This window comes from Lemur catta, chromosome 7 (genome assembly GCF_020740605.2).
Source record: "Lemur catta isolate mLemCat1 chromosome 7, mLemCat1.pri, whole genome shotgun sequence".
Classification (NCBI taxonomy): Eukaryota; Metazoa; Chordata; class Mammalia; order Primates; family Lemuridae; genus Lemur; species Lemur catta.
This window is the reverse complement of record NC_059134.1, coordinates 71881424-71904329: the sequence shown is the minus strand read 5'-3', so window position 1 is coordinate 71904329 and position 22906 is coordinate 71881424. Positions and strand designations below refer to the sequence as shown.

The 22906-nt window shown below is 47.8% G+C and overlaps 1 protein-coding gene across 1 annotated transcript in view; it reads right to left on the bottom strand.

Moving 5' to 3' along the window:
* OTOG (otogelin) overlaps nucleotides 1–22906 on the bottom strand; it is an 83364-nt gene that overhangs the window by 43421 nt on the left and 17037 nt on the right. The window contains exons 16-24 of the mRNA XM_045557623.1: nucleotides 19949–20081; nucleotides 18867–19044; nucleotides 16540–16664; nucleotides 15482–15694; nucleotides 13903–14095; nucleotides 12234–12308; nucleotides 11952–11995; nucleotides 10336–10489; nucleotides 1438–1545 (exon numbers count right to left, since the gene is read on the bottom strand). Coding sequence (XP_045413579.1) covers nucleotides 1438–1545; nucleotides 10336–10489; nucleotides 11952–11995; nucleotides 12234–12308; nucleotides 13903–14095; nucleotides 15482–15694; nucleotides 16540–16664; nucleotides 18867–19044; nucleotides 19949–20081 — 1223 coding nt within the window. The remainder of the gene's footprint in view (nucleotides 1–1437; nucleotides 1546–10335; nucleotides 10490–11951; nucleotides 11996–12233; nucleotides 12309–13902; nucleotides 14096–15481; nucleotides 15695–16539; nucleotides 16665–18866; nucleotides 19045–19948; nucleotides 20082–22906) is intronic.

Sequence of the window (22906 nt, the reverse complement as noted above, 5' to 3'; positions counted from 1 at the left end):
CAAGGGCTCTGGCTCTATAAATATACCACGATGTATCTGGGGAAACCAGCCTTAGCAGATGGGCTTGACTGTGACCCTGCTGCTAACACAGAAAGAAGCACTATGGTCATTCTCTGGGACAGAGAAACAGCACAGTTTCAATCCCAGCTTGGAGTAGGGACTGCAGGCTGTGGTCTAGCTAGTTGGATGGGTCCCCAAGATGGAACCTCTCTGAGTTTCTCTGCTGGGCCCTGGGGCCCCAGTGCCAGGGGCTTCTTCTTCATGTCAGGCCGCTCTGGCTGGTTCTTGACATTGGCACAGTGGCAGCGTTTGCTGTCCAACATCAGGGCACCAGTGTCTCGTTTCTCACCCCTCGCCCAGCGCTCTCTCCATCAGGAGGCTGAGTCTCCCACCGTCTCCCACTGCAGGTCCTACAGAACTAGCCCAAGTCTCTTGCCATAGACTCCCATCCAGGTGCACACGCTCCCACGTGTAGATACCTATATTACTAAATATACAAATATCCCCACATGGACACTCACTTTCATACATAGGTATGTACATATTTACAGGCAGACAAATGCACACTTATACATATATTTTCCCTCACATGGGAACATGGATATATGACATGAGCTGGGCACAGTGGTTCATGCCTATAATCACAACAATTTGGAAGGCCAAGGCAGGAGAATTACTTGAGGTCAGGACTTTGAGACCAGCCTGAGCAACATAGAAAGACCCTATCTCTACAAAAAATAAAATTTAGCTGGGTGTGGTGGAGTGCACCTGTAGTCCCAGCTACTTGGGAGGCTGAGGCAGGAGGATTGCTTGAGCCCAAGAGTTTGAGGTTGCAGTGAGCTATGATGATGCCACTACACTCTAGCCTGGGTAACAGAATGAGACCGTGTCTCAAAAAAATAACAATAATAATAATATTTATACCTAATGCATACATATATTCACATACTTTGTATATACATGTGCACACATGCTAAATTGGTGCACATGTATACAAATATATATAAATATACAAATTCATAATTTTATATATTCGCTGATATACTCAGATTTATGAATTCCTGCCTTTTCATACACATCACCCATGTATATACACGTTCACACATGCAATCTATGTATTTGGATTCGCACCCACACTTATATGTTCATATAAATATGCAAACACATAGTCATGGTTATAAATATGCATGTATACACATTCATATACATGTTTGAACAAACTCACATTCATATAATACAAAAATTACTTCAAAATATGAATATACTTTTATATGTACACAAATTCCTATACAACACACAACACACAAACACACAACATGACCATGAACATGGTGGAAGAGGAATGCTAGACTATACTCATGATCACTCACTCTATATCCACTCTGTATCCATTTTTTTCCCAGCAAAAAGCAGAGCCTTCTTGGGGCCCTCACTTACCAGGTATGGCAAGGAGACATCACCTGGTCCCCAGGGAAATACTCCTTCCCCTTCCAAGAGCATGGGCAGTCCTCTGGCAGGAAACAAGCATCTCCATGTCTGAGCAGACTGTAGAGACACAGCAAGCAGGTGGTCAGAAGAGCATCCTTCCCATTTCTGGGATACTGTATCCCATACAGGATACTGTATCCACATGGATACCCTGGGTGGCTTTCAGCATTTATCCTACAAGACACTGACCATGTGACCACTGCCCATCCTGCTGCTGCCCAGAGGCACCTTGGTAACTGAAAAAACTTGGTAACTGGTTCAGAGGCACCTTGGTAACTGAAAAAACCAGGGACAGACTAGGCCTACCCCAGAGTCTTGCCAGCCACCAGGAAGGCAGCCTACCTCTACCAGCCAAAGCCCTTAGCTGTATACTAATGAATAGACCAATGGACATGCGCATTGACTTTCCTACCTAGGTTGTTCATGGAGCTCTCAGACCATAGGCTCCAAGGCGGCAGTGCTCCTACCTTCTAGTCTGGTTCCCATGAAACCTGACCATACCTAGGGCCTTTATTAAAGTTCTCAGGCCACAACTCCCAGCTAGATCCAGGCATCAGCAAAATATAGCACGAGACAGGGATAAGAACACAAACTCTGGCAATAGCAATTTTTAGTTCAAATTCAGTATTTGCCTAGGACAAGTTATTTAACCTTCCTGTTTTATTTTTCAAAGGAATATAAATACATGGTTTAAAGAGGCAAAGAGAAAGAATGCTATAGGTATACTGAAAAGAGTCCCTGTTCATTCGTCTCCATATCCAGTGGAGGCACTTTCTGGACTATAGCACAGAATGATGGAGCCCAAGCAGAGCACAGTATCCCACCAAGGACAGCAGACAGAAACCGGCGTTCAGGGATTCTGAGGTGGCTACAATATGCAGGTCAGGATGTAAAATAGGAGGGAATTGCTCAGAGAAGGAACTCCAGAATTCTGCTTAGAGGTTACCTAACACAATCTAAGAGATTTAATCTACACCAGACCTGTCCAATAAGAAACGCTAAAAGGAGTTCTTCAATCCAAAAGAAAAAGATGTTAATGAACAATAAGAAATCATCTGAAGGTATACAACTCACTGGTAACAGTAAGGACACAAATACACAATACTCTATTGCTGCAACTGCAGTGTATAAACCACTTATATTTTGAATACGAAGACTAAAAGACAAACATTTCAAAAATAACTGCAATTTTTTGAGAGATAGTATAAGAGATATGGATGGAAACAACAAAAAGTTAAAAAGCGGGGTGGGGGGCAGATGGAGTTAAAGGATAGAACTTCTTGTTTATTTGTTTGTTTATAAGCAGTTGTCATATGTTTAAAATAATTGGCTATAAAATGTTTTTTGCAGGCCTCATGGTAACCTCAAATCAAAAAAGCTACAACAGATACACAAAAAAATAAAAAGCAAGAAATTAAAACTTACTACCAGAGAAAATCACTTTTAACAAAGGAAGACAGGAAGGAAGGAAGAGAGGACCACAAAACAACCAGAAATCAAATATGAACATGGCAATAGTAAGTCCTTACCCATCAATAATAACATTGACTGTGAATGGAAATAACATTGAATGTGAATGGACTAAACTCTCCAATCAAAAGACATAGAGAGACGGAATGGATTAAAAAAAAACAAGAACTAACTATATGTTGTCTATAAGAAATACACTTCACCTCTAAAGACACACATAAACAGAAAATAAAGAGATGGAAAGAGATATTCCATGCGAATGGAAACCGAAAAAGAGCAAGAATAGCTATATTTCTATCAGATAAAATAGATTTCAAGATAAAAACTATAAAAAGAGAGAAAGAGGTCATTATATAATGACAAAGGGGTCAATTCAGGAAGAGGACATAACAATCCTAAATATACATACACCCAACACTGGAGCACCTGGATGTAGAAAGCAAATATTATCAGAGGTAAAGAAAGAGAGACACTCCAATACAATAATCACTCAACATTCCACTTTCAACACTGGACAGATCAACAAAGAAATATTGGACTTAATCTGCACTACAGACCAAATGGATCTAACAGGTATTTACAGAACATTTCATCCAACAGCTGCAGAACACATGTTCTTCTCCTCAGCGCATGATCATTCTCAAGGATAGACCACATGTTAGGCCACAAAACAAGTTTTTAAAAATTCAAAAAAAGAGAGATCATACCCTGTATTTTCTCTGACCACAAAGGAATAAAACTACAAATCAATAACAAGAGTAACATTGGAAACTATACAAACACATGCAAATTAAACAATATGCTCCTGAATGACTGCTGGGTCCATGAAGAGATTATGCAAGAAATTTTAAAATTTCCCAAAACAGATGAAAATGAAAACAAAACACATCAAAACCCATGGGATACAGCAAAAGCAGTAATAAGAGGAAAGTTTATAGAAATAAGTGCCTACATCCAAAAAGTAGAAAAGCTTCAAATAAACAAACTAATGATGTATCTCAAAGTGCTAGAAAAACAAGAGCAAACCAAACCCAAAATTAGTAGAAAAAAAGAAATAATGAAGATCAGAGCATAAATAAATGAAATTGAAACAAACAAAATACAAAAAATCAACTAAATAAAAAGTTGTTTTTTTTAAAAGATAAAGAAAATTGACACACCTTTAGCCAGACTAAGAAAAAAGAGAGAGAAGACCCAAATAAATAAAATCAGAGATGAAAAAGGAGACATTTCAACTGATACTGCAGAAATCCAAAGGATCATTAGAGACTACTATGAGCAACTATGTGCCAATAAATTGGAAAACTAGAAGAAATAAAGTCCTAGACACATACAACCTACCAAGATTGAACCAGGAAAAAACCCAAAACCTGAATAAACCAATGATGAGTAACGAGATAGAAGCAGTAATAAAAAGTTTCCCATCAAAGAAAAGCCCAGGACCTGACGGCTTCACTGCTGAATTCTACCAAGCATTCAAAGAAGAACTAAAACCAATCCTACTTAAACTATTCCAAAAAAATCAGGGAGGAGGGAATACTCCCAAACCCATTCTATGAGGCCTATATCACCCTGATACCAAAACCAGACAAAGAATAGAAAAAGAACACTATAGGCCAATATCTCTGATGAACATAGATGCAAAAATCCTCAATAAAATACTAGCAAATGAAATTCAACAACACATTAAAAAGATTATTCATCATGATCAAGTGGGATTCATCCCAGGGATATAAGGATGGTTCAACATACAGAAATCAATCAATGTAATACAACATATCAACAAAATGAAGGACAAAAACCATATGATCATTTCAATTGATCCCTGGTGTTGAATGTGAGGACTGGTGGAAGGTGTTTGGGTCATGGGGGTGGAATTCTCATGAATGGCTTTGTGCTCTCCTCGTGATAATGAGTGAGTTCCTGCTTAGAGATGGTTGTTTAAAAGAGCTGGCACCACCTTCTCTCTCTCTTTGCTCCTTCTCCTGCCATGTGACATGCCTGCTCTCTCTTTACCTTCTCCCTGAAGCCTCCACCAGAAGCAGATGCTCATGTGATGCATCTTGTACAGCCTGCAGAACCATGAGCCCAATAAACTTCTGTTCTTTATAAATTACCCAGCCTTAGGCATTCCTTTATAGCAGTGCAAAATGGACTAATAGAATTAGGATGTGAAAATCAATTGTATTTTTATATTGTAGCAATGGTCAGGTGAAAAATTAATTAAATAATACCATTTATAATATCAACAGAAACATCAAATACCTCTGAATAAATTCAATGGCAAAAGCACAAAATCTTTACATGAAAACTATGGAACATTGGTGAGAAAAATGAAAGAAGACCTAATAAATGGGAAGATACCATTATTTGTGGTTTGGAGGACTCACTGGTGTTAAGATGTCAATTCTCCCCAGATTGATCTATAGATAAGCACAATCCCGTTCAAAATCTCAGGTGCTTTTTTGTAGAAATTGACAAGCTGATCCTAAATTTACATGGAAATGCAAAGACCTACCAGCGCCAAACAACTTTAAAAAATAAAAGCTGGAACCTATCACTTGCTTATTTCAAGGCTTACTATAAAGCTTCATAAATCAAGACAGTGGATATTGGCCTAAACTAAAGATAGACAAACAGATCAATGGAACAGAATAGAGAGTCTAGAAATAGACCCATATTTATAGTCAATTAATTTTTTACAAAGATGCCCAAAGCAATTCAATGGGGAGAGGAAAGTCTTTTTGTTAAATGAGGCTAGACCACTGGATATCCATCAGAAAAAAAATAAAATATACCTTGACTCCATTTTGCAACATATGTAAAATATAATAATTTTAGACTGACCATCAACCCAAATGTAAAAGCTAAACTTGTAAAACTCCTAGAAGAAAGCATAGGAGAATATCTTTGCAACCTTAAGCATTAATCATAAAGAAAAAAATCATAAATTAGACATCATCAAAATTAAAAACTTCTGCTCATAAGAAAGTTTTAGACACTGTAAGACACATTAAGTAAATAAATGGGCAAACACATACTGGGAAAAAACATTTGTAATACATATGACAAAGGACTTGTATCTAGAATATATAAAGAATTTAGGCCGGGCGTGGTGGCTCACGCCTGTAATCCTAGCACTCTGGGAGGCCGAGGTGGATGGATCGCTCAAAGTCAGGAGTTCGAGACCAGCCTGAGCAAGAGCGAGACCTCATCTCTACTAAAAAAATAGAAAGAAATTATCTGGCCAACTAAAATATATATAGCAAAAATTAGCCGGGCATGGTGGCGCATGCCTGTAGTCCCAGCTACTCGGGAGGCTGAGGCAGTAGAATCGCTTAAGCCCAGGAGTTTGAGGCTGCTGTGAGCTAGGCTGACGCCACGGCACTCACTCTAGCCTGGGCAACAAAGCGAGATGCTATCTCAAAAAAAATAAAAAAAAAAAATTTATACAACTCAATAAAAAAAATCAATAAAAAAAATAAGCAAAAAATCTGAACAGACACTTCACAAAGGAAGACATACAAATGGCCAATAAACACACAAAAAAGTACTGATAGTCACTAGGGAAATACAAATTAAAATCATAATGAGATAGGACTATACACTCAATAAAATAACAAAAATGAAAAATACTGAAAACACCAAGTGTTAGCGAGGATGTGAAGCTGTCAGAACTCTCATTTACTGAGAATGTAAAATCCTACAACCACTTTGGAAAATGGTTTAACAGTTTCTTATATAAACATGACCTTCCCTAGGAGCTGGCAATTCCACCCTGAAGAAATGCATAGTAACCTTATTCAAAATAGTCCCAAACTGAAAACAACCCAAACATCCATCAATATTGGAGTGGATAAATAAACAACAGTATATTCATACAACGGAATACTGTTGGGATAAAAAGGGAACAAACTAGTGGTAAATGCAACAATGTGGATCAACTTCAAAAACATATGCTAAGGAAAAGAAGCCAGACACAAAATGGTCCATATCACATGATTCTATCTACACAAAGTTCCAGAACAGGCAGAAATATCTATGCACAAACGAAGCAGAACAATGGTGGTAGGGGTGAGGGTGGAGACGGCTGGAAGAGGGCCAGACATGAGGAAATATTTTGAGTGATAGAAATATTCTGTATCTTCCTAGGAGTATGGATTACAAAAGGGTATAAAACCCTAGCAAACTGTATTCCTAGGATCTGTGCATTTTATTGTATATAAATTATGCCTCACCTTTTAAAAATTAAAAGAAAAAAATAGGCAACAAAAGCTGATTGGAGGCTCCATATTTAAGGGGGACCAGCTATTTTGTTGGGAAACTCCCAAAAGGTCAGTTTCTGTAGTTTTTTTCCTCCTGGCCCAGCTAATTTTCAAGAGAAGAACCCTCTTTCATCTCCAGGCAGGGAGGCAAATGTCTCCATGTCACCATCCTAGCAACAAAGCTGGGGAAGAGCGCTGCAGTCCCAGCTGGCTTTCCCTTAATCTCCCTGTTTGCGCCATGCGTCCCACTCCTCCTGATGCCAAGAGCAAAGTCTCTGACTTAGTTTCTCTAGAAACTCTTACCAACTTTCTCCTGCTGGATGGGGCTGGGGCAGTGGTGTGGCCCCAGCGGGTGCAGGAGGGGATCTGGAGGTTAACTGCTCCTTACACCTTACACAGACTGCAAACCATTCTCCCGTCTCCCTCCTCCCTTCCTCCTTCTGAGATGCCGGGAGCCTCCGGTTCCTGAGGCTCTCAACACAACACAGGTCGTTTCTCCTTGGCCTTCCCCTCTGCAAGCGTCAGCTGTCAACCTCTATACATCCACCCACGTTCCTTCTTCAAAAACTATCGACCTGTCTCAGGCCACTGTCATCCCTACTCCCTTCTCTTTGTCCCTGGGGGTTTAAACCTTTTTACACCATTACCATTGCATTGTGGTTGTGGGTAGGAAGCAGAAGAGAAAGCATGTGCTTAATCCACTATGCTTTACCTGAAGCCACTTAACCTTTCTAAGCTTCTGGTTTTTCAAGCATAAAATGGGGATAATGACATCTTCCTCCCAAGGTCATTATGAGAATTTAATTACAGGCCTGGGCACCCTGCCTAGCACCTAGTAGATACACAACACATATTGGTCCCTTGCTCCTCCTTTCCCCATGACTGCATCAGACACCAGCAGAAGGGCGGGCTCAGCACCTTCCACCTCCAGCCCCAGGCACTGTCTCTAGCCACTTCCTGAGGGGTCTTCCCTGCTGCCCACCACCCACCGCTCCCTCCTTGCCTTTAGCACACCTGCCTGCATCCCTGAGCACCCACTGTGTGCCCCCCATAGGAAAGAGCGCACACTCGAGGCTTTGTCCTCTCTCCTCAATCTGTAGATTACCTTCTCTTTACCTTACAGGGGACCCTCTCATTTCAGGGCACCCTCATGGGGTCATTTGCAAGTACATGGGATACAGAGCAGGAGAGACAATGCTGTCTACTCACAAAGAGTGTTTCCTTTGTACTGTTTTACAGAGGAGGGAACATAGGCTCGGGTCAGTTAACTAACTCACCCAGTAAGTGGTAGAACTGGGATTCAAGCCTGACCCCGGAGTTTGTGCTCAAACCACTGTGCCTCACTGCCTAGTGGCCCCAGGGCCCTTGGCTCAGCAGCCAGATGTGAAAACATGTGGAGGGGCACAGACAGCCCCAGACTCCAGCAGTGGTCCCAGGGACCTCGGAGAAATACACAGCACCCAGAGATTCTTAGTTACAATTTATAGAGGGGCATGGTGACCAGAAGGTGACCAGAGGTGACTTGTGGGCCTCAAGGATCTCGGGCAGGGATTGTAAAGATGGTACTTGGGTATCTTTGGGAGCCCTACCCCAGCAAGAGGACATTCCAGGAAAGTATGACATTCCTGCCCTTCCCTTACAAAAGGAGACTGGAATATCAATAATTTCCCTTTGGCACGCCCCTGTGGAACACACCCCTGCGGGCCTTTAACATAGCGCAGAGTACGTCATCGGCACAGCGGAGCCCGGAGCCCACTTCCCCTGGTCTCTAGCCCAGTGCTCCTTCCACGGTGCCTGTGCCCTTGCCACCACACTTCGCAGTGAGTGACCCTTAGTTCCCGACCCCAGAAGCTCTAGCTTTTCCTGACCTCAGGCTGAGTGGCAGGCTCATGCACACAGGACAGTGCCACAGGAGGCCTTCAGTTACAAAGGCACTTCCCACAAGCTCCTCTGGGGCCCAAGTGGCAGCAGGTGGTCAGGCCTAGGGCCCTGCACAGAGTCTCCTGAGGACGCACTTGCCTCGGGAGGGACAGGCTCCAAACACACATCAACCACCTCTGTTAGGGGACCAGACCCTGGGCTTCATAGAGACAGTGTGCGCTGGGCCAGGGCCACGGCTTGGTGTGAGGAGACGTGGGTTTCAGTCACGGTTCCTGGGGCAGACCACTTCCCTCCACCCTGCTCTTGGCCTCAGTTTCTTCATCTGCAAAATGGGAATAACGATCTTCCCCTCTTCTCCCCCATGGCTACTGTGAGATTGAAGGAGGTCACAACATCGAAATGTCTTATAAACTGTCCCCTCCCCTGCCACCCTAGGAGCCCTGACCCCCATCTCATTTCCTTGGCTGCCATGCCAGGGCCAGGACTCCCAGCTGACCGCTAGTCTCTGTGCAGGCTGAAGGGCACGGCCAGTGCTGCCAAGTCATGGAATGAGGAGCCCACCTGTCTTCTCAGCCCAGTCCTGGGAATGACAACAGGCAGAGGGAGGTGCTGGGGACTTCAGCCACCTGGACGTACAGAGCACACACAAGGGACACCCACAAAATTTGACTTGTGCAGCTCTCACACAGCTTTAATGGCAGTGTTTCAGGGACCCAGCGACGAGACGGTATTCACTGGGTGGGCTTTTCTTTTTCGAGTATTACAGAGGCAGCAGCCGTCCACCTGAGGGTCTGGTCAGAACTATGCAGAGCAAGAGGTTGAGAGCTGAAATCCAGGACTCCTCTCTTGGGGCCTTCAACCACTCGGACTGCTAGAGCACGCCCGACACCCCTCTATTCATTGCTTCCACTCAGAGCCTCACTGAATCCTCACAGCAACTTATTAGGGTGGTAGATATTACTAGTATTCCCATTTCACAGATGAGAAACTGAGCCCCAGAGGGGCTAGGCCACATTCTGGGTTGGATCCCCGAGCTCCTGCTCTTTCCCAGACTCCTCACTAGCCACGGCAGCTGTCACTGGCCAGCCCCGGGCTAGGGCCTCCCTGCAAGGAGGCAAACCTCCCTGTAAGGTTTGCCCTGTCCCACTCCCCCCTGCCCCCCACCTTCACCCTGTGGTCCCTGGTTCTGCCAGTGCTCAGGAGTGAGAGACCATGCAACGCCGGTACATACCCCTGGGGACAGGCGCAGCCCGAGAGGCAGGGGCCATGGGCTGGCACACTCAGGTTCAGCAGCTGCTGCTCACACGTCCTCTCCCTGCTCAGCTCGGGCTCTGTGTGGGGGCCACTGCAGTTCACGAAGACCTGGCCGGCTGGGCAGGCAGCAGCTGTAAGAGAAGAGGGTGGGTGCTGCAGCCCCTGGGGCTGGAGGTGGCTCCTGGGCTCCTGGAGGCTGTAAGGAGAGACGGGCTGGGATGCCTCTTCATGCCCCGGAGGCTCCTGGGCATCGCTTGGGTGCCTAGATATGCACCACAGGGGAGGGAGATATGTGTGCCACCACACAGCAGGACCACGGCCACCAGGACCAGTCACTGCACCTGTCCTCCACACCAGGCGCTGCTCCAAGCCCTTCCCTTGCATCATCCTATTTAATCCTGCAACAACTCTGAGAGGTACCATTATTCCCATTTTCCCACAGAATGGAACGAAGCCACTTCTGCTTTCCAAAGGCACCATAAAGTGAGAGGAAGAGCCCCAGAGGGACCAGGAGAGGGGCCAGAAGGAGGACAGCCAAGCGGCGTGGGAAGGTGGTCAGAGGACTTTCAACAACAGCGAGAGTCAATTTCCTGACACCTATGTTTCTGTGACATGAACCCACCCTCTCTCTCCCTGAGCCTTCAGTAGAGTCTGCCATGACATTCACACTTGGTGTGAGTGCTGATCTTTTTAGGGAAATCAACAAGAGAGAGCTGAGGTCTGTGCTCAGGCTGGGATGGAACAGACAGAAAAGAATAGCCACAGGAGGTGAGATGAAAGCCCCAAAGAGTCAGAAATCTGAAGAAAGAAGTGACCAAAAGGAAAATGCTTTCAGGAATATACACAAAACATGGGGAGCATGGAGGAATCTAGGTTATATTTCAAAGAGGAAATGAAGGCTCAGAGAGGTGAAGCAAGTTATCGACGGCTGCACAGCTAATGAGTGCTGGGGAGGATTTGAAACCAGGCTGCCTGGCTCTGGAGGCCCTGCTCTTAACCCCCTGCCGTATGATTATTCTCCAACCCCATCTGTGCTAATCCCTGTCCATAGCGGGCTCCTCCACCCCGAATGCTCCAGCCCCTAAGCTCTACCCCACCTCCAAGCCGCTCACAGGCTCACCCACCAGCGTTCCACCCTGTCCCATCTCTGCAGCCTGGGAGAGCCTCAAAGACCCAGGCTGTCCTGCCCATCTCTGTGATGCCACGTCCAGCGCTGGGCTGGGAAAAGTCAACCTCAGTAAATACTTAACAGATCAGACGGAGGAAATCCAGGACCCAAGGAAGGTCAAGAAACTGTCCAGACACCCTAGGTGGTTGTCCCTGAGGGAGACAGAGTCTCAGCCTCTCTAAAAAATAAGGACAGCCACTAAGGTGGGGTTGAGGGTGGGACAGAGTCTCAGGATGCTACCCTCCAAGCTCAAGTGTTTGCCAAGACAGCAAGGCCAAGTGCAGGGCAAAACTTGGGGTGGGCTCTCCGCAAGTGGGCTCTCCCCCTCCTGATCAGGGCTCACACTCCCCAGCCTCCTGTCCTCTCCATAACCCCACTACCAAGGGGAGCCCCCAGAAGGCCCCCACCCTTCCAGCAACCCTTACCTGGGGCTCTGCTGTCACAGCTCATGACTCCATCTTTGCAGTGGCTACAGAGAGAGAGAAGAGCTGTGGGGTTAGCCAACCCAGTCACAGCAGGACCCAGACAGCCTGCATCACTGCACTCGGGTCACTGCAGGGTTCAGACAGACGTCCCCACTCACTGTCCTCCCACTCCCTGCACAGAGGGGGAGGGTGGGTGTCACTTCATGGAAAGTTCCATTTAACTGCACTGTCTTCGGTCACAGGCTCCACATAGAGAGAGGACAACACGGCCAGGGAGCTCACCAGTGGCCCAGGGAGGGGATGTGGCTGTCTCCAGGGGGATAGTCCACTCCTTGGAAATGGCAGGAGCACTGGTTTCTACAAAAATCAGGAACGGAGAAAGGTGAGCAGGCTCCTGAGCTGGGGCAGGGACTGCCAAGGACAGGGACCCCACCTCAGCCAGCCAGGGGCATAAGGACACAGAGCAAAGCAATGGCATCTGCTGTGACATGGGACACATCTCCAGGGAGTGGCGAGAAAACCAGACTGGCACCAGGGACAGAGGTCAGGGTTGGGTCCCAGATTTGGGGGCCATCCACTGAGGTTAGATGAGAACAGCCTCACTGGTGTCCACGCACTCCTGTCACCAGCGTCACTAGGACGGAGGAGGGGAGAGGCAGTAAGGACAGGACCACCGCTTTCCGAGCCCACGGGACGGGCGGACACTCAGCTGGTGCTGCGGCCTGGCGCAGCTGTCCTGCTCACTCACACCCAGCACCGATTCTGCTGGGTCAGTGCCTGTGCCTCCTGGTGTTGAATACACTGACACCTGCCGGCCACACCAGCGAGGCCCTGCATACGTTATCTCACGCATTCCGCACAGGGATCCTGTCAGGGAGGGATTCTCGTGCCCCTTTCCGTTCCTCTCTGTCTCCCCCTCACCCGCAGAGCAGAAGCTGCCAACTATGGGCATGTGCGGGTCTTGGAGCAGAGCAGTCAGCAGTGGACGGATGCCCGGACTCCGGCCCCGGTGCCTCTCCACAGCCTCCTCCCTCTCCCTGTCTGGTCCACTCGGGGCCCCTTTGTTGGCCATACTCAATGTCAAGGGTGGGACCTGGGTGCACATCTGGATCTCAAGGGGGGCATTTTGTAGTTTTGAAAAGGCCTCTCAGCGATTCCTACTGACCCCTGAAGGGGCCTCTCTCCAGCCCCCACCACCACTTGAAAAGCACCAATCAAATGTTATATCATTTCACAGACGGGGAAGCAGAGGCCTGGAGGGGCCCAGGTGGGGCCTCCCACTCTCCTCTCCCGCTGTGCCGCCCGCCCAGCCGCACTGAGAGCACCTCAGGCTGGGCCCCGCAGCCTCCACTGCCTGAGCACACTTCCCCCAGGTCTCTGCTCAGACAGCACCACGGCAGAAAGACCTTCCTCCTGCACTCACTCGCGTACCATCCTAGGGACAGGATCCCTGTTCTCACTCCGCTTCACCTGGCTCACAGCTCTTGTCACCACGGGGCTCATTAAGTGTCTGCTTATCTGTTATCTGCAGCTCATTAAGTGTCTGCTTATCTGTTATCTGTCTTACCCCCCTAGAATGTGAGTTCCATGGGGGCAGGACTCTGTTTTACTCCTTGCTGAATTCCCAGGGCCTAGAAATGTCTGGAACATACTGAGAGGCCAATAGATGTTGTGGAGGGAGAAGGGAGATGAGGAGAGGGAGGCCCCGTTGGCTCTGTGGGGCTGTTCTGTCTTGCAGGGAAGCAAACTGAGGTGCCCTGAAGGGAGCTGGGGAGAGACCGGGAGGGAGGTGCCGAGGACGGAGAGCCCTTCCTTGCCCACCAAGGTCTGCCCTGCACCTGTGAGGCGAAGTAGGGACCAGAGACACCCAGCCAGGCTCCCTTCCCTCAGGCGCCTGGAGACCCGCAGCCTCATCTCCCCGCCCAGCTCGAGGGCAAGCTAGCCCACTCACCTGGGCACACAGAGGTCAACCTGGGTGTCCAGATATGTGTCTGCTGGGCAAGCACAGCCCTCCACACACTCATCGCTGCTGAGGTCGCCGCCACCGTCAACCCCACAGGCCTCAGGGCTGGCCAGGTCCTGGCAGGTTTGCCCACACAGGGCCACGCAGGGGCTGTACTCCTTGGTGGCTTCACAGGACAGTGCTGCAGTGGAAAATGGAACTGTGTGTTGTCTCTCTCATCCCCACAACTCTGTGGAGTGGGGCTGTCATCCTGATGAGGAGACTCTGAAAAGTTAAGACACTTTCCCAAGGTCACACAGCAGGTCAAGGTCAGAGCTGGGATTTGAACCCAGGTCTGACTCCAGAGTCCCACTGCCTCTCAAGAGGCTGGAATGGCAAAGCAGCAGGTGGGCCCAACTGCCAAGTTCAGCCTGGAAAACCACTGGCATTTCCCTTTCCCCAGCAGGCATTCCTCTTAGGTAGTGGTGTTGGGTGAGGGGCGGAGGTCACCACCCATGGCCCTGGAGACCTACCCCATCACACACACGTAGACACACGCACGTGCACCCCCTCAATTCCGCGGCTGTTTCACACAGGGGCTGTGAAGATCAGCTGTGCGCTCTCCGGCAGCCTCTCGGGGTCCTTTGTCCCAAGACCCAGGGCTGTGCTCTCCTCACGGGGCCACCGCCCCACTTCCTCAGGGGTCTCCCCCACACTCTGTCAGAGCCTGGACATCCACTGAGACTGTCGGGGTCAGCCCTTCTCAACCCAGGCCACACACCAAAGCCACCTGGGGAGCTTTTCAAAAATGCTGATGCCTGGGCCCTACTGCCAGACCCGTTGCTCCAGCCGATACTGGAAGTGGCCCAGATGTGCGCATTTCTTGAAAATTTCCATGGTGATTCTAATGTGCAGCCAGGGTTAAGAACCACTAGTCCTGTCCAATCACCTCTGGGGAAACTTTAGTTCAGAGTGGGACAGGACCTTGCCCGGAGACACACAGCAAGTTACCTACAGGACTCCTGACTCCCAGTGCAGTGCCATTGTCATTTATCAACAAACATTTGCTGGAAGCTTACTGAGAGCCAGGCCCTGTGCTGGGGGCTGAGGGCACAGAGAGGACGAGGACATGGGAGGCATGTAGCCCACGGTGGGGGTGGGTAGGGGCCAGCTCATGCCCACTAAGCCACGCGTGCGCTCAAACCTGAGGGCGACAGCGCCAGTGATCTTTAGAAAGCTCATTCCGGCTGCAGTGAAGTGTGACTCTGACTCGGGTGGCAGAGGTGGTGAGAAGTGGGTGAGTTTGGGATTGGCAGGACTGACAGGACTTGAGATGGATTGGATGTGAGGGTGAGAGCAGCAGTCCTGAGTCACACGTTCCAGGCATCAGGCCTGGGTGACCCAGGGGACGGGGGCCATCGGCAGAGATGGAGAACACAGGACAAGAAGCAGGCTGTGGGAGGGAGTTGGGCTGGAGGAGACTGGGGGACATCCCAGTGGAGAGTTTAGGGGGCAGGGGACATTCAGGTCTGGAGCTCGGGCTCTGCCAGCCCACCCTCACATGGGCGTCCAAGGGTGGGGCACTCACCACAGGCTGGCAGGCTGGCGCGGAAGTCGACGGGGAGCCCGCGGCGCCGGCACAGGCGGGCGTAGTGGGCCAGCGTGGCACACAGGCAGGGCTGCCCACAGCGGCAGGCGTCCCTGCGGCACTGCTCGAAGTAGGGCACAGGGCTCAGGTAGGCAGAGCAGGGTGCAAACAGCTCTCCGGTGAGCACACTGCAGGCCTGCACTGCATACGAGGCTGGGGCAGGGAGAGCGGGAGGCAGGCGGTTAGGGGGCTGGTCTGCCTGGAGCCCCAGGACTCAGAGGACTCAGCCTCTTCCTCCCTCCCCACACTCAGGGGAGTGTGTGTGTATGTGTGTGCGCGCATGTGTGTGTGTGCATCCAACCTCGTGCCAGGGACACACAGGAGTGAACAAAACCAACAAAAATCCCCGCCCTCATGGAGCTCACATCTGCTCAGAGGAGACAGAGACTAAAAAATGTATATAGTAAATTAAAAGGTGAAGAACGTAAGGATCGAGAGGAAGCCAGGAGGGAGGGTGAGGAGTGTGAGGTAGGGTGGGAGGGGCATTTGCAAATTTAACTCAGGTGGCCAGGAAGGCCTCCAGGAGGAGGTGACATGTAACCCAAAATTTGAAAGTGGAAGGGATTGAGGCTTGTGTCTGCCCCAGGGAAGAGCATTCCAGGGGGAGGCACATGCAGGGCTGTGGGGAGCAGGCCTAGCTGTGCAGGAAGAACAGCAAGGAGGCCAGTGTGCCCGGGGTGGCGTGGAGGGCAGGGGGAGTAGGAGGTGAGAAAGGCAGGGTGGACAGAGAGGGCAAGGCCTGGTGGAACCACCAGGAGGGCTTTGGCTTTATTCTGTGATGGGGAAGCAGGTATAAAGGTGTATATACCTGAAAGTGTAGAACATGAAGCTTCCCATCGGCCTGGCTCTCACCTCTCTCGTGTCCCCCTCTTCCCTTTCTTATCACTCCTACCAATTTGGCCAGCATCCTCATGCCCAGAGTGCCCATCTCATCTCTCAAAGCAGTCCCCCCATCCCCTCCCACCCCCTTATAACTCTCCCTCTCCCCACCGCCTCACCAGCTTGCAGGTGCACATCGCAGGGGTCCAGGGGGGAGCCAGGGACCAGTGGGGAGCAGGCAGACAGCGTTTTCCAAGAATTGCCAAAGAGTTGTGGGGTGCTCTCAGGCACACCCACTGGGGACCTGCAACCATGGCATAGCTATATTCATACACTTGCCATGTGGACCCAGGGACATGTATATTAATAGCATACACACACTTGCTCATAAACACACACAGTCATAGACTAAGCGTGAGCACACACTCAAAGGCACACATGTACTCACCAAAATATATAACACGTATAGGCCCACATATACCATTTGCACACACCTTCAACACATACACATACACACAGAGCACAAATATACGCCAAACATGCCAATAGCCAAGGCAGTCCACACAGCCATATTCAAACACATACAATTATGGATGTGCACACATGCACACACACATCACATTCAACAGGCCCCAGAAGGGCTCAAAATGGGATAGGACCACATACCATCCACCTTCACCCCCATCCCCCACTCTTCACATCAGAAAGAGAAGCAGACATGTCATGAAGAGTACCAAGCCTCACTGCGTTAAGACCTTCTCCCTCCTCCCTTCTCCATGGGCAGTTCCCAAAAACTCCTTGACTCTCTCTTTGGCTTTCTAGGTAGGAAATGGTCACATGAGGGGCAATGAAGGAAGAAAGGGGCACAAGCATGTTTCCTAGACATCACCTGTCTCCAAGAGTCACCAAACTCAGGTGTATGTGGTAGAGTGGAGAGAGATCATAGTCTCCACTGGGACCGGGTTCTGCCTGGCACCTGCCATGACCACATTATTGCTCCAGGGGAGTGAGAGTGTTCCTATTACATAGAGCAATATTGTCACCCAGGGCTCACATTTAGGAGAGTGGCAAGCAGCCCACACACTAAACCAAGGCTGTCCTAACATCAGCCCCACCAGGCAAGACAGAGTAGACTGCTACTTTTTTTGTTTTTAAAGACAGGATCTGTCTCTGTCACCCAGGCTGGAGCACAGTGGTACAATTATAGCTCACTTTGGCCTGGAACTCCTGGGCTCAAGCAAACCTCCCATCTCAGCCTCCCAAGTAGCTGGGACTATAGGTGTAAGCCACTGTGACCAGACAGAATGCTACATTTTTGAATGTACATGCATTGAAAAGGTCTCAGCTTTATCTTATCCTCATTTTTCACAGCAAGTCTAAAATGTCATTTCTGACTAAAGAATGCTTTCCCTGTTTCTTTCTGCATCTCCCAGTGCATGTAACTGGAAGGACTGGCCAGAACCTCCAGACTTCAAGATCAACCCTTTGTTCTCCTTTCTGAAAGGTCTGACTCATGTTCCCTCCTAAGTTTCTGAACTATGTCCATGCCCAAATAGTCTTTTTGTCAACATTCTGTTAGCTCGTGGAAAACAGCCTTTCCTGGAATACCGGGAGGCTCACAGGGTGCAAACTCAAAAGCCTTCAAGCACCAGGCAGGAAAGGGACATGAGTCAGACTGGCCTGATGGCTTAGAAAGTGGGAATGTTGGTGTCACTCACTAAGTGCCTCACTAGGGGTTTACACTCACCTAAGGTGTTCACAGTTAAACAAAACCATGAACCAATCCAAACCCAGCCTGAGGCCTCCCAATATTAAGACCTCACTATAAAACAGTATTTTTCAAGATATGGTCCATAGGCCTCAGATACTATAATAGAATGGAAGTGGTGCAAAACTAGATTGCAATTAAAAAAAATTAAAAAACAAAAACACACTCTGGGAGGCCGAGGCGGGTGGATGACTCGAGGTCAGGAGTTCAAGACCAGCCTGAGCAAGAGTGAGACCCTGTCTCTCCTAACAATAGAAAGAAAATTATCTGGACAACTAAAAATATATAGAAAAAATTAGCCGGGCATGATGGCCTGCGCCTGGAGTCCCAGCTACTCGGGAGGCTGAGGCAGTAGGATCGCTTGAGCCCAGGAGTCTGAGGTTGCTGTGAGCTAGGCTGACGCCACAGCACTCACTCTAGCCCGGGCAACAGAGTGAGACTGTCTTGGGAAAAAAACACAAAAACAAAACCGAGATTGCTGGCCCCATCCTAAATCAGACTCCTGAGGCGTGGGACCCAGGAACCAGCATTCTAACAAGCTCCCCAGGTTATTTTTCTGCACACAGGAGACTGTCAATCACTGCTTTAAAGAAACACACTTAAATTTAAATGTAGAGTAATAAATAATTAATGGTGCACATCAGGCACAGACAGGAAAGGCTCCCAGCCCGCGCCTCGGGACCCCGGCCCTGGGAAGCCCGCCTCCCCTCTCCTTCCGGTCCCGGGCGGGGCACGTACAGGAAGTCGTCCTGCGTGTTGCCGTTGAAGGTGCCGCAGAGGCCCACGGTGTCCTCCACCCACCGCTGGTCCACCTGCAGGTAGAGCCGCAGCCCTTCGCGGTCGTAGAGCACCCGGACGCCCACGTTGGTCCTCACCCGCAGGAACACGGAGGACAGCCTCCGGATCTCGAAGGCGTCTGTGCACGGAACCCCAAGAGGATGTGGGAAGTTCGGCCAGTGCACACCCAGCCCCCGCGCCTGCCCGCCCGCCCCGGCTCCCACGCCCAGCCCAGTCTTCGCCCCCAGTGAGGTCCTCCCCGCTTGGGGTTGGCTTGGGAATCCTTGGGGAAACCCTGCTGTTCGGCGATGAAATCAGGACCGAGGGATAACGTACCACCGTGGCTGGAGCTGAGAAATTTCTTTTGGTTTCAAGTGCGAATTAAAGCTTTGCCCTCACTACGGAACTGCTATGTGTCTTTTCCTGCCCATTCTCTTCACAGTGGCGCTAATGCAGTGTTATTGTGGAAACTCATGATACAATTTTAAATTCAACTGTACAAAATTTAAATTTAAATGGTAGCAAATTTTACACCCTCAATGGCTTGCATTTCTGTAGGCTTTTTACACCCAGTGTGGCCCCCCCTTCTCTCAGTCGAGCCCCTAATTTTGTTGTGTTTTGTTTTTCCTTCTTTTAAAAAAAATGTTATCTGGTGCTGGGTTTTTATTTCTTAATATTTTTGCCATGTTTGTTAGATGTGTTTCCTAGAAGCCACCTGTAAAAGTCCCTTGTGGAATCAGACAGTGTAACATGTAATTAATAAACAAATTCTGAGAGTTGGGAGGGGAAGGAGCCCTGTGCAAATGCTAATGTTAGGAGAAGACATCATACTGCTGTGAAGCCCAGTGTCATGTTGGGGTGGGGACAAAGACACATTTTAGGAGTCTACCTTCCTGCAACCAAAGTGTCCCCTAGCCTGGCCCACCCAGTTATAGGTTGTGACTTCTTGCCAGGGTAGCAGTGCTTTTGTCCAGAAGAGGCTGGGAAAAAGAGGCCTGGACATCGAGCTCCCAGCAAGCTCTCTTGTCCACCCCAAGCCATACCATCCTTGTAGGGTAGGGTGATCTTGTACTGGTCAAACAGAAGGACATCCCCCGCCTGGGTCAGGGTCACCTGCCTCCGAGGGTCCTGGTGCAGAATCACTGACACTGACTGGACGCAGGATCCATCCTGGTTCTGGAGAGAGAGAAAGACCAGTGGGGCAGAGTTGGTCTGTCTGTTCTGCTGGTCCCAACAGAGTCCTCCAGGAACAGGGCCACCAGCCCAGTTTGAGGGACAATCTCCTCAGAATGACAAACAGAGCCCCAAAGGATATCAGGGATCATCTAACCAAATGTCCTTATCTGGGGAATGAGCAGGCAGAGGCTCAGATTGGAGAAGTTTAGTAGCATAGCTGGGATAACACTAATAAAAATGATAGTCAACTTTCAGTTTGTCTAAAGACATAAAGTAGAGATGGAACCCAGATGACCCAGAGTCTAGCCTTGGAAACAGAGGCCTCTACCACGTGATCACAACCCAGAACCTTAATTTCATTCTTTTATGGATGTTTTTAATGCTCTCTCCATGTTTCACATCTTGCACTCCACTGACAGGCAGGCAGGAAATGAGCTAATATTCTCAGGGCCTCAGTTGTCCATCTGTGAAATGGGTAGTATGCATTGGACCTATTCATACCTCCCTTCCACAGGAAAACATCCACACAGTTATTCATTTAAACATTGTCTGAGCACCTACTATGTGCAAGGCACACTGTACCAGGCATTATGAATACAGTGATGAACAAAACATACTCTCTGTCCTCATGGAGATTATATATTCATATGAGACACAAACATTAAAAAAGTAATTACAAAGTTGGTTATTCAATTATAATTGTGATCTGTGCTGCAAGCAGGCATTGGGTGCTAGGAAAGCATATGAAGGAACCAGACTTAGTATGTGGAGGTAGGAAAGGCCATTCTAGAGAATGATAATAACATAAGAAGAATCATAACAATATTAAAAGCCTTTATGCTATATTATTATGATGATATTATAATAACAGCTAACTTTAATGTGGAGTTACTAAGTTCAGGCACTGTTTTAGTCTCTTTATATATATTCACTCACTTAATCCTCATAGCAATCTGATTAGGTAAGTACTGCTAGCATCCCCATTTTGCAGATTAGAAAACTAAGGTACAAAAAAGTGACATTTGAGCTGAGATCTGAAGATCTGCATAGAAGCTAGCCGGGCAAAGAGAGAAGGGGAGTGGGAGACATCCAGTCAAAGGGCACAGCCCTGACACAAGAAGGCATTTAATGCATTCAAGGATGTAAAGAAGACCAGAGTGACCAGAGCCCATTGGGCAAAGTGGTTTAAGATAAGGTTCAAGAGTTAAGCAGGGACCTTAGGCAGAGCCTGGTAATATTGGGGAGCTTTATCCTAAGTCCAACAGTCAGCCAGACAAAGTGTAACAGGGGAATGACACAATTAAATGCAGTAAAATAAGGAAATGACCAGAGCTTGAAACTTCTCAGAAAGACTCTGCAACAAGTCACAACTGTCATTCTGAGTTCCTGCCATGGGGACAGAAAATCCCTGAAACAGCTCAAAATCATTGCATCTAAAATATCGTCTTCTTTGTCAAAACCACTCATCTTCTAATACCTTCTGGAGATGTCACTGGTGAGGCAATAAAGTCCTCACCCTTAGTCAAAGTCTCAGATTCAAGTCCTGTCACTGAAAGCTATGAGACCTTAAAGAAGCCACTTAACATCTCCAGACCTCAGTTATCTCCTCTGCAAACTAGAGATACAACAATACTTGGTTGGTCCTACCCAATTGGGTACAGATGAAAAGATGTGGATGAAATACCTTGGAGGTTGCATTTATCGAAGCCCACAGAAAGTGTGCCAACAGCACAAAGAGTAAACCCTAATGTACACAGATTTTTTAAAATCATGTAGCAGGGAATCCCAGGGTGGAAGGCAGACTGTGACAAAACAATCTAACTGTATTACAAATGTGTGAATCAACCTTACTGAAGGGAGTGGGAGGAAAGGTGTTGACATAAGTAACTTTGTAAATAAGTGGCATTTGTAAGACTAAAGGCAAAAGGAACTGTGCGCAAGCACTGTACTCTAGTTGGTAAAGTTATTTACTGTAGAGGTATGGGTTAATAATTCTGATATTCCTATATATGTATGCTAAAATTGAACAATTAGGTGAATGGATGGTGGATGGTGGAAGCCAGGTTTGTCCTGTTAGAGTAAATGTGTACACATAAGCAAGAGGAGGTGGCTATAATAATCCATGTGGTAATGAATTAGAGTTGGAACATCAGTATGAAGTCATGTATAGCACGTGTAGATACAAATGATTATATGTAGAAATATTTATAGATATGTGTGTATACAGTGGCTATATAAGGATATACATGGTTATACATGTACAGTCAGTCCTCTATATCCATGAGTTCTGAATCCATGAATTCAACCAACCTAGAATTAAAAATATTAAAAATAGGGAAAAAAATGGATGGTTGCATTTATACTAAACATGTACAGACTTCTTTTCTTGTCATTATTACCTAAACAGTATAGTATAACACCTATTTATATAGCATTTACATTGTGTTAGGTATCATAAGTAATCTAGAGATGATTTAAAGTATACAGGAGGATGTGCATAGTTTATATGCAAACACTACACCATTTTATATAAGGGACTTGAGCATCCATGAATTTTGGGGGTTCCTGGAACCAATCTCCCACAGATACCAAGGGACAACTGTATTTCCTTTCTGTCAGCTGAGAAGACCTAAAAGAAATAGCACCCCAGTAGCAATGAGCACACCTAGTACCCAGATCTTGGTTTCCAATACTGCTTTCCAATAAAAGTACCCAGAAGAGCCTAGTAATATTTTTGGAGGAATGGGTGATACTAGGACTGGGACAGGAAATACAAGATAAGCCTGGTGCATCTTGTAGGACCAGAAAATAAAGAAGTGCACGTG